This window comes from Hippocampus comes, unplaced genomic scaffold (genome assembly GCF_001891065.2).
Source record: "Hippocampus comes isolate QL1 unplaced genomic scaffold, H_comes_QL1_v1.1 scaffold252, whole genome shotgun sequence".
Taxonomy (NCBI): Eukaryota; Metazoa; Chordata; class Actinopteri; order Syngnathiformes; family Syngnathidae; genus Hippocampus; species Hippocampus comes.
Genome location: NW_017805485.1, coordinates 36,669 through 49,071, shown reverse-complemented (window position 1 = coordinate 49,071; position 12,403 = coordinate 36,669). Strand labels below are relative to the sequence as shown.

General features: G+C 42.8%; 1 protein-coding gene across 1 annotated transcript in view; it reads right to left on the bottom strand.

The window, feature by feature from the left end:
- The window catches only part of alk (ALK receptor tyrosine kinase), a 90,228-nt gene extending 82,940 nt beyond the window's left edge, over positions 1-7,288 (bottom strand). The window contains exon 1 of the mRNA XM_019876094.1: positions 6,961-7,288. Coding sequence (XP_019731653.1) covers positions 6,961-7,288 — 328 coding nt within the window. The remainder of the gene's footprint in view (positions 1-6,960) is intronic.
- Between the last annotated feature and the right edge of the window lie 5,115 nt (positions 7,289-12,403).

Sequence of the window (12,403 nt, the reverse complement as noted above, 5' to 3'; positions counted from 1 at the left end):
AGGAAAGAGACGGCAGGGTCCAGTCCTCACCAGCTCTCAAACTAATTGGCCAAACAAGCTTTCCAGGAGTCAACCGGATTCTGGTTACAATCAGGGGCGTGGTGGCCATCAGGAATTGTGCGAAAATCGGAGACGATCCATTCCAGGCTGATTTTGGCGCTTTTTATTCTTATTATTATTTTTTGGTCCGGCCCTCGTTTCGATACATATACAGTTCTTTACAATGTATTTTCGACCAATAGTTGAAAGAAAGAAGCATATTTTAAACTCTTAACGTTGCGCATCCGCCCCGATTTTTTCTGAGATCTGAATGACTCAGGCTCCACTTGTAGCAGCTTGCTTTTAGCAAAATAGCGAGGAAAAATTGTCGAAAAAGAAAGGAGGATTTTCCGTGCCCTTGTTTTGATTCTTGCAGTGTGCAAGTCCTCAAGAGTGGGTCGGGCGGTGCCAATGATTTTTTCCGCCGTCCTAACTGTCCGTTGAAGTCGGATTTTGTCCTTTTTTGTGGCGGCCCCAAACCAAACCGTGATGGAAGAACACAGGATTGATTCGATGACTGCCGTGTAGATTATGGAGATTGATGTGTAGAATTTACAAATGCAAAATTGAAAACTCAGTCAAAAAGCTTATGCTGGGGAAGCAAATCTTATTTCAAGGAAAACCTGAGAGCCATACACAGAATCACGTTTTCATACAGAGCACCTGCACCCATGCATCCAAATGTCCCGTTCTGTATACTCCACCAATTCCCACAGTCCAATTTGTCCTGTTGCCTCTGCTGCGCCGTGTGTGATTGATGGGCCTAGGGACACCCTCATGCTACTGTGTACCTAATCGCACAGCATAGACTTGCCGTAACGCTCCATTAAGGGCCTGCGGCAGTATGGTGTAATGGTTAAGGGAATGCGCCAGGGAAGGTAAGGTCACTAGTTCAATCTCCCAACAGGCTTCCTTGTCCCGCGCTACATGGCCACTTGGAAAAATGAATAGTGACACATTGCGGGGTAATACGTGAGCACACATACTCAACATGGTGGGGACGTATGTGACACTCTTCTTTCTACAAAGTCACTTCAAGTAACGTAATTGGGTAATGAGCTTGTCAGTCATCAGGGTGGTGTCTGTTTCCTTACAGGACGAAACACACAAAATGGGTAAGAAGGTCATTGAAAGGGTCTCTGCAATGCCATCGTGATCGGATTGAAGATGTAGCAGAAAGGAGTCTCCTAAATTCCTGTCGGGAGACTACGCTCCAGAGACATAAAAGCAGGCAACTTACTTTGGAGGCAACAAAATTGGATTGTTTGTTGGTCCCGTGACTGATGAGTTCATTAAAGTGGAGAGGTATGGAGAAGTAAGTCCTACCAAAGCGCCATTCATTCATCCTGTATTGATGCTATCTCCTTTCACTTCACTAGCTTGAGTAGTCAAGGCAAACCGAGATTTATACGTTGAACGGACATCTTTGAAAGGTTTCACATACGAGTGGCAAAAGTGGCCAAATTCCAACAGAGCAGCAGAAACAAATGAAAGCACCACATGCATAACTGCTTGTGGTCCCAGTTTTATTTTACTCTGAGTATATTTGCATTGAGAACTTGTCTTTCCAGAAGCAATGTTCTGGAAAGACATAAACATAATTGTTTTTACTTCGGCAGGCCCGAGTCCTGTGTTTGGCAGACTAGCGGTTTTCAGCGTTTAGGTGCTCAAAAGCCTTAACTTGGAAATCCATTTTTTACTCTACAAAGAAGTAGTGGTACAATCGCCGGACTGGTGTGCGATAAGTGTGGCATCGGTTCGCACTCAGTGACGGTGTGAATGGTTGTTCGTCTCGATATGTTCTGTGCGACTGACTAGTGACCAGTTCAGGGTGTAGTCTGCCTTCCGTCCCAAGTCAGCTGGGGTAGGCTCCCGCGACCCTGTTCAGGATAAGTAGTGTTGAAAATTGATAAATGGATGGAAAGATATCTTCTGTTTTGAGCTAACGACTTAAGTGCTCGTCAGATTTCATAAACCCTGGAAATTTCACCTGACCTGAGACCGTGGTTTTCAGTGAGAGTGGACTGACACCACTATTTCAATCAGTTCATGGTTTACAAATTCATGTTCGGAAAAACTTTCTTCAGGACACTGTCGTGCCACGGTTCGTTTTCAAGAAACATTACTTTTTGTTTCCACAGTCAAACAACACTCAAATCCTGTGGGAGCAAATTAAACAAGATTAGTGAAAGCAAAGTTTGACTGGGGCTAGTGCAATCCATCCCAATTGTCTGCATGCAGGTCATTAATAGCAATGAGTAGCTAATTTTGAGTGCAAAAGCCTGGAACAAATAAATCAAACATGTCTGTGCCGGGGATCGTGTCTGAGAGCCTTAATTGTCTGTCGCTGCTTCAAATTCCGTGCAAGTTAGAAAGAAGATCATTTGAGCTCCAGCTTTGTGACAGGTGCTGCAGGGTAAAGTGGGGGTGGCCTTGAAATCCGCAAAATGCGGTAAGGCCACACAGTGATCTTGCCGCGAGAGATTCAAGCTTCGATTTTATAGTGGGAGGTGCATAGAAGCAGTTGTCTTGGGGAGGCAGGTGGAGCCTGAAGAGAATACGACACTTGTGCACACTGTTCCTCTCTACTAGCCAATTGCCTGAACACGGCCTGACAGGAGGAACATCGTGAACCGGCACCTGAGAACAATTAGACACTGTTGAGCCAAGTCTGGATTTGCATGTGCAACAGCACCTGGTGCACTCTTTGCATCTGTGATGCAAAGAGTTATGAAAGTAGAAAAGCACATTCATTTGTGGGATAAAATGCAACGATCACAGTCACTGTTTTGCATGTTTATCAGAGGCCTTTCTGTCTCCTCCTAAGCAAGGACAAAAAAAAAATACAAAAAAAAAAAAAACGCCCCATATCTATATATATTCATTCATTTTCCGAACCGCTTTATCCTCACTAGGGTTAGGGTTAGGGGGGTGCTGGAGCCCATCCCAGCTATCTCCGGGCAGTAGGCGGGTGACACCCTGAACTGGTTGCCAGCCAATCGCAGGGCACACAGAAACGAACAACCATTCACGCTCACACTCACACCTAGGGACAATTTGGAGTGTTCACTCAGCCTGCATGCATGTTTTTGGAACGTGGGAGGCAACCGGACTACCCGGAGAAAACCCACGCAGGCACGGGGAGAAGATGCAAACTCCATATATATATGGGACTTTCAGATACAGACTGACAAGATGGAACCAACCAGATATCGTGATCATAGATAAAGGGCAGAGGAAAGCCGTTGTAGTGGATGTAGCGGTCCCAAGTGACGGAAACATCAGAAAGAAGGAACACGAGAAACTAGTGAAATACCAAAGGCTCAGAGAGGAGCTGTAGAGGGCCTGGAACGTAAAGGTGACAGTAGTGCCTGTGGTGATCGGAGCACTCGGGGCAGTGACCCCCAAACTAGATGAGTGGTTGCAACAGATCCCAGGAACAACATCAGACATCTCAGTCCAGAAATGTGCAGTGCTGGGAACAGCAAGGATGCTGTGCAGAATCCCTCAAGCTTCCTGGCCTCTGGTAGAGGACCCAAGATGAATGGGGGACGGACACCACCCGAGGGGTGAGACGAGGATTTTTTTTTTTTTTTATATATATATGTAGACCTGATAATGCTATGAAAGAAAAAGAAATCTCACTTATTTGCATTTGTGTGCTCTCTAACAGCCAAACATGCTCCAAGAACTGGTGTCAAAGAAGTCCCGTAATTTCAAGACTATAAACCGCTACTTTTGTCACACACTTTCAACCCTGCGGCTTATTGAATGAAGCGGCCTGTTTCAAGATTTTTCCAACGGCTGCCAGGAAGCGCTCCATCAGAGAAGGTAACAGTGAGACGCTCTCATGTGTCACAATGAAAACAACCGGCCATGAGAGGGCGCACTTCACCTGTGTCTTGAGCTCATACTTTATTAATCGTAAAATGTTATACCTTTATTTTCACTCCATCCCTTCTGGCTCATTTGTTTTAAATTCATGAGATAGCTGGGATAGGCTCCAGCACACCAGCGACCTTGGTGAGGATTAAGCGGTTCAGATAAAAGAACAAAAGGACGGAACATTGGTACCATTGAGTACCGGCATCAATTCCTAGGTACCGAGATTTGGAACCGCACAAATGTGAAAGGTACCCATCCTTCGCGTGTGTGGTACAACCCAGAATTAAATGAGCGCAACGTATTTCTGCGGCACACCTGATGATCTCTCACGGCACAACATAACGGCATTTTCAGGCTCTTTGCTCACCTAGTGTTTGTTTCGGCCGAACCGGTGTGGAAACAGTGTGATAAAATATTAATCTGCTCTGAGCATATATAACATTTAAGGCAAAATAAGCAATTACATGATCTTTTTAGACTAATAATCCAATGTGTATCAATCATAACACAACAGTACTGACCAAACATCAGATAAAAATGTTGAAATGCTGTGAAAACAGATGACGTTGGGTTGCATTAATTACTGTATAAAAACAAGATTTAACAGGATTCTGAAAGGGTTACAGAGATAAGCCAACAAAGCAGATGAGCAATTTACATTTACTGTCAGAGGCGAGTGATTTGGGATAATTTAATTAGTACAGGGTGGAAACAGAACAGAGTGTGTTGAAAGTTTGGAACCCCGGGATCTTCATGATGAGATCTGAATCCAGAGTGATACACTCTTCATCCCTAAAATCCAAACGTTAATTGAAAATGACACATTTCAGTTTCTTTTTTTTTTTTCCTTGCAGGAAATTGTGTCAGTAACCATGGGCGTCATTAGGCCTATTTTAGGGAGGCTTCAGCCTCCCTAAAAATGTCTTTAGCCCCCCTAAATAATTTCATTGCATTATTTAAAAAAAAGTATTATTTATTTTTCCTGTACTTTTGCTAATATATTGCATCAAATTCAATGTAATGTGGCCATTTTAAATTATATTTCGATAACCTGCCATTTTTGTAATGTTAAATCTCCCAGGTTTCCTGAACGCAACAGGTGTTGCGTTAGCATTTGACGTGTCTGTCACCATCGCCACATCAAATGCGAACGCAACAACTGACAGTTCATTGCCGAAAGTCAGGTTGAGTCGACAGCATGGATATTCGACAGCTTTTTAGAAAGGTAAATTAAGTATTCAATGCATCCATGCTGGTAAAACTAGTGACTATAGTCCGCTAAAATATCTCCAGGAACAGCAGAAACTGCACTGTAACAAGTGTTCACTTTTGGATAAATTAAGGTGGTGCTTAATAAAAATTAAGCAACATTTTATGATTAAATACAAAAAACATCATTACACCAACTCTTTGAGGCAACACCTATTGAGATTTTGGCCTATATAAAATAAATAAATAAATATAAAATAAATAAATTTATTTATTTGATAGGAATCAGGCTAAAGACGCACAGAGAGTGAGCGGGGGGGGGCTCTGCTGGACAGGTGAGTCTATCACAGACATGGGCAAACTACGGCCCGCGGGCCGGATCCGGCCCGTTGGTCTTTTTCATCCGGCCCGCCGAAGGTTGGTACAGTACATAATTATGGTTCGATGTAAATTATTGCATTAATTTCATTTGGACTTGTAATACAGGCATTTAAACGCCAGGTGGCGCAGTTACTTGAAGTCGCAGAGCACAGGGAGGGAGGGGGAGACGATACGGAAGCCCGCAGTAGCACTAAATCAAGTAAGTCCCGCTCGATACGACGAAATAGATGTATCCGCACCGCTATTTTCTGTCATTGGATCCAAAACGGCGACATGCAAGCGACTCTTTGTTGGGGGGGCATGCCCCCGGACCCCCCTAAAGGGGCTGTGTTCCCCTTGGGGCTAAGCCCCCCTTGTTCTTGAAACCTAGTGACGCCCCTGTCAGTAACATACTGGGAATTCCCTCAGTGCTGTGGCGAATTATAAGATTCGATTTAGTCCAGTATAAGAAGCTAATGGTGGAACATTTATTTTGGTCAACCTTTTCTCGATTATTCCATTTTATGCTTAGGCATGAGCTAGTAAAGAAGATGTTGAGATTTTATAAGAGAGATTAGGACTCTTGGAAAGAAGTGTTTTCCCCTCAGAGCATGTACAGGCATAAAAATGCATCCCGATATGTGTAATATTCACACACATGAGAAGAATCCATTAAACAGATTCAGGCTGGTAGAATAGCGTTGACCTTTTTGAGTCTCTATTACATGTTTGATGAATTGGAGACAATGAGGGGAAACAAGGATTTTCAACCATTCTTCCTTTGTAAAGCTCACTTGAAATGATAACGCAAATGCTAATGTGAGCCTCCACAGGAAATGAAAACAGTCACATTAATTCAATTTGAGGAGTGTTGAAAATCAACAGAGAGGAAGATTATTTCGGTCTCCCAACAGTCATCACATTTCATTTCAGAATGTAGCGAGAGAAAAAAAAAATCCCTGATGATGCCTGCATAATTTTTGGTTTGACATGTTTGATCCGCTTTGAGAGCTCAGTCCCTCAGCAGACACGTGAAATGCATTTACTGTAGTCTACATGCATATTACACGAGCATTCAAAAGTACACAAGAAAAAGAAAACGGGGCCGAGTCTCTTGCTTAGCATGGAGTAGGATTGTTTTTCACTCCATCCACCTTTGAAAATTGCTACGCAATTACAACCATTTCACAGTCAGTGCAATTTCACGTTATAGAGCAAAAAACATATTTGATTTATCCCAACCATTTAGCACATTGTCAAAAAGCTATAACTAAACAGTGCAAGTGCGCATCTGTTATAAAGGGAATAGATTAAATGTTCTGATAAATACAAAGAGTAACAGGACAGGTCAATATTTTGAGGAAGTACAAAAAATATAGAATATTCTAAAATGTCTAGGATGATATTTTTGGATTTGCAAGTAGTTCACCAAGTGTCATATTTCCAAAGATGAAAAAGCTAACTTACCCATGGTGCAGTTGGTGGTGAAGTTGGGCTCAATCATGGCCGTGTCATCAAACGTTCCCTGGTCATAGCTTGCTGAGATCCGGAAAGGTGAGCCCCCGTGGGTGCCCAGGGTGAGGTGAGCCATGGCCCAGCTGCCAAGGAGAGAAAGCAGGAGCAGGATCATTGTGATGAGCAGGCACCATGGCTGACAGACATTCTCGTATCCTCTATGAGGCTTCGGGGTCAGGGCGGATCGGTTCTGCTCAGCCTGAACCCCGACGGCCCCTGGGGAGGGACTGTCTGAGACCTCAGTGAAAGAAGATGTGGGGGCTTCTTCGTCCCGTTCCATTTTGATTTGCTGACACCTTGCCACTCTTTGAGTCCATAAAGGAGCCTTTGAGATGACCAGCTGAAAGGTGACACCTGACTCGGAACTGTTCGCTGGTAACTGACTCGTGAAATTCCAAATATGGAGGAGGAGAAACTGTTGATTCTGGAGCATATGAGGCAGTCTTGCTTTGAATGCTGTCCTGCCACAGCCTTCAACTGTCCCTAATTTTGTAAAGCAAATTGTGCTGATTTCACTTGGGCTTTAACATCATAAAACAATCCCTCCTCTCTCTCTCCCGCTTTCTCCTCCCCCTGGCTTTTGATCCTCTGCTTCTTTTCACATATGCCATTAGTCAACCACTTTTATCCACATACTGTACACTGCTATGTAAAATAGTTAGTTAAAATGATGTATTTTCAACCCCGCAATAACTGTGTAACTTTTCTGCCACAAAACAGACCACCGCAAAGGCTGAACTGCTACAAAAAAACAAAAAACAATCATCGAGTTGGTTAGTTCTGTGTATCTGTCTTAACACATGCATTGAGTGTCATCCATCCATCCATCCATCCATTTTCTGATCCGCTTCATCCTCACAAGGGTCGCGGGGCCTGCTGGAGCCTATCCTAGCCGTCTTCGGGCGGTAGGCGGGGGACACCCTGAACCGGTTGCCAGCCAGTCGCAAGGCACACAGAGACGAACAACCATCCGCGCTCACGCTCACACCTACGGACAATTTAGAGTGTTCAATCAGCCTGCCATGCATGTTTTTGGAATGTGGGAGGAAACCGGAGTACCCGCAGAAAACCCATGCAGGCACGGGGAGAACATGCAAACTCTACAGAGCTGGAATCGAACCCACGAAACATTTAATTCTTAACAGGTATTATCTTTGTTACAGCTTCAGCTATTGTGAAAGCGCAACATAAATAAAGATGTATTGTTTGTATTTTCACGAGTCAAATGTGAGTGGATGTATTTGGTAGCAGAGTCTGTGTGAAAAGAGTAGACGGAACCCAAAACACATCCACACATAACTGCTGCTCCACAAACATCGGCGCTTTTATGATTTCCCAGACGTCTGTGCCCTGACGCAACAGGCTTTGCATCACAAGCGCTGCCGTCTTCTACTTCGGTTTTTCTTTTTTAAAGGTGTGATTTCTATTTTCAACTTGCCTCACTCCAATTTACTCATTTCACTCGGCCTTTCTTTGAGACGAGGGAAGGTGTTGACCAAATGAGAAGTGAAACTTCAGCCCCAGACGACATCATTAGAGGGCATCTGTCATGTCCTATCAAATGAGAGAAATTATATACCCGATAAGAGTCGCCACTGTGTCCTTTGCCACGTCAATATTATTATCGGACTCAGAAATCTACATGTTGTGATGATCCAAGCCCCAAAGGCTCAGTCAGCAGCAAAATGGTGATGAGCCCATAATTGCACAGGAATGTTTGTTTCCTTGTGCATAAAATATATGCAGGCAACGCATTACGGTACAACAACTCCTAAACCCCAGATAAGAGGCCAATAAACGCCAAAACTGAAACATGAAACAAATTAGCAAAATGTATCATTTGAAAGTAACAAACTGTGTGTGCCTGGAGTTAAATAAGCTTGATACACGCAACTTCATGTCATCTACCCTGAATTAACCCACCACACACACTAACTCAGGGGTGTCAAACTCATTTTAGTCGCGGGCCAGTTTGGAGTTACGTCTTCCCTCGGAGGGCCATTATGACAGTGAAACCACAAAATTATTACTTGTACAAAACAAATTCATCGATTACAATTTTTGAAATCAATCAAGTCTATTATAATAGTTTGTTCAATTATTGTTCAAGTGTAAACTGGGTGACAAAAGTATTGCAAAATCTCAATGTTATTCATTACACATGACAATTTCACAATTTCGGTACAGATTTGAGCAAGTTGACACACATGATATGCTTTCGTGGGCCGCATTAAATGACCTGGTGGGCCGGATCTGGCCCCCGGGCCTTGAGTTTGAAACTTGTGCACTAAATTGTTCCCCACCGTTAAAGACAGAAAACATGACAAAAACACAACAATAAGCACATTTGGCTTCAGTTTTTGATTTCATTTTACCCTGCGCAGACTGTAGCCACCGTGAGCCGGATGCAACAAAGCAACCCCACTTAAGATGAAGCTTTATCTACATTTCACACTTTGTACAGCATTCTTTTTGTTGTATACTTTACTTTTGTGTTGATAAACATAGAGCGGATGTGACTTTCCCAAAAACTCCACTTTTGCCTCGGCTGTCAAAAAGACAAATCCCCGAGAAATTGGCAAATCAATATACATTGGGGCACATTCCAGTTTCAAAGTATTTCAGTGGCCATGATAAACGTATCTTTTCCTAACGTTGTATACCAACAGTTTTGTTCATGTGTGTACCACCAAACACAAGTCTCTGTGACTGCTCAAGTATTTGTATCACGCTATATCTGCGCTGACAATCACTGGAATGATGAGATGAACAATTGTGAGTGGAGCTGCCATTGCACATCACTCAAAACATTTCAACTTAATTAGTGGTTGACCATGCATGGCACAGTGCCCGGAAATAAAAATGGAATACAAATGAGTGAGAAAGACCAAAGAGCGCCTGTGAGTCGGCAGCTCCTCGAAGTTTCTCCTTTATTTGTAGCCTTTCACCCTTTTTTTAATCATGTCGTGTCTTGTTTTGGACTGTTGTCATTGTTTTAGCCGTGACATTCCTCATGGGAGCATATCGTTTTGCCGCTTGTCGTTGTTGTGTGTGCCTGTGAATCAGCAGCCCAGTTACAAGAGCTTCGTTGTCTTTATTTGTAATTCTTGGTCTTTTACGTAATTACAGTGTTTTAGTCGTGATATCTTCATGGTGGATAATATTGTCACGATTGGACTATGCATACATTTGTGTATGATGCCAAAACCGTGAAATTTGGTTGCTGTCATAATGCATATGACACTTTTTTTTAAACTATACGACCACAACAGAGCTTCAGTGATGGCAAAAAAAACCCTAAAAAAACTAAAAATGAAATGACAATCAAAGAACCGTAAATGGTTCGATTGAAAAGTAATTCGTCTGACTTCATCTTTCTTAGTTTTAACGATTGCTTATGAAAGTAATTTTCTGTTCTTAGTTAGGGGCGGCCCGGTGGGCCAGTGGTTAGCGCATCGACCTCACAGTGAAGAGGTACCAGGTTCAATTCCAGCTCCGGCCTCCAAGTGTGGAGTTTGCATGTTCTCCCCGCGTGGGTTTTCTCCGGGTACTCCGGTTTCCTCCCACATTCTAAAAACATGCATGGCAGGCTGATTGAACATTCTAAATTGTCCCTAGGTGTGAGGGTGAGCGTGGATGGTTGTTTGTCTCTGTGTGCCAGCCATACCTGCGATTGGCTGGCAACCGGTTCAGGGTGTCCCCCACCTACTGCCCAAAGGCGGCTGGGATAGGTTCCAGCACCCCCCGTGACCCTTGTGAGGATAAGCGGATCGGAAAATGGATGGATGGATGGATGGATGGATGTGTAGTTTAGATTCTGGGGTTTTTTTTGTTGGTGTTTTTCTTGTTCTTTGTCTTTCTAAGCATCTGTAGTTGAGATTATTTCCCATTTGTTGTAGTTATAGCCTCATTACTTTTGTAGTGTAGATTTTGTTCTTATTTAGTTCATAGCGACACCAATCTCCTTTTGTAGCGTCGTTTATTATATCAAATTTAAATTTTTTCAAATGGATGACTATGGCTATTTATTGTAGTTTGATGTTTGTCCGGTGTGGTTGTTGCTTCCTGCCATGTGCTCCTTTGGTTCATTTAAGTCTCACTGAATGGTTCTTGTTTAGTTGTCTGCTTTGGCGTTCAATATCCACCGTATGCGCACTATAACAGAATAATCCGGCCACAACATGGGCCTTGTGGTAACTGAGCAGATACACATGGCTTTTCCAAGCCAAAGAGAAACTTGTTGGGTCTGCATGAGCAGTCATTCATCTGTTGGCAGATTGAGTGACAGAGAAACTTCATTGAGGTAGACATGACATTTTCACAAAAAGAAATGGGATTTTAGTCGGGTTTATAAAACATGAAGCTTTTTCCCATTACTCTTTTGACAGGGTAGCTCTCGTGTTTGCAACAACAGCAAATCTTACACGCAACAGCCCGAACGTCATTGAGGGCAAAGGTTTGCATTTGTGTGCGCGCACGTAGCAAATTACGTTTTTGTTTTATTGTAATTTTTTTGTCAGGGTTCGTTAAATATTGCAAAAATTTGCAAACAGTTGCAAAGACGTTTGCCAGACCTACCCAAAGAGTTTATGGTCGACATCACATTTTGAATATGTTCAAAATGTCTTTGAGACAAGAAAAACTTTTTGAGGCGATTAAAATTGTTGCCGACAAAATCCCCAATCCCCGACAAAAAAAACTAAAACAAAAACTAAAACAAAAACAACTTTTCTTCATGTGCACACACTTTCAACCCTTCGTTACTAAGTCAAATACAACCTTTAGTGCTTCTAATCAAGGAATGATTTTTTTAAAATTTATTTTTGAGGCCATCTGAGTACAAGTGACTTGTGGAACTCATCTGCAGTTAACCCAAAGGAAGGGAGGATAGAAATAGAAACCGCTTTACAGGGTAAAGTTTCTTGACTCACGGCAAGAGCTCTCTATATATTTTAACCAACAAGATTAAATCGCAGTTCATTTTATAATCAGCAAATGATTAAAAAAAAAAAATGACTGGAAATAATGGCGCATTGATATTGTCACATTGCGAGGTGGTGGTGGACCCCAAAAAGCAGGCACGAGGGAGGAGCAGGGTGTACTTGACAAAATGGATTAAAATACTAAGGAAACGAAATCCAGAACACACAAAGTCTGGAAAACAAAACGAATCCAAAGTAGCAAACAAAACCATGGCATAGCAAAAATCAAAATGATAAACACAAGCCAACAGAAACTGTGACAGCAACTAACACGACAGAAGCAAACAAGCGCGCAAACAAACAAACAAACAATGACCCAACAATGAGTGGTCGGGCGGCAGTCCTTTTATACAACTAATTACATAATGACCAACAGGTGTGCAGCTGCAGGGGGAGCCCTACAGTGCCACCTG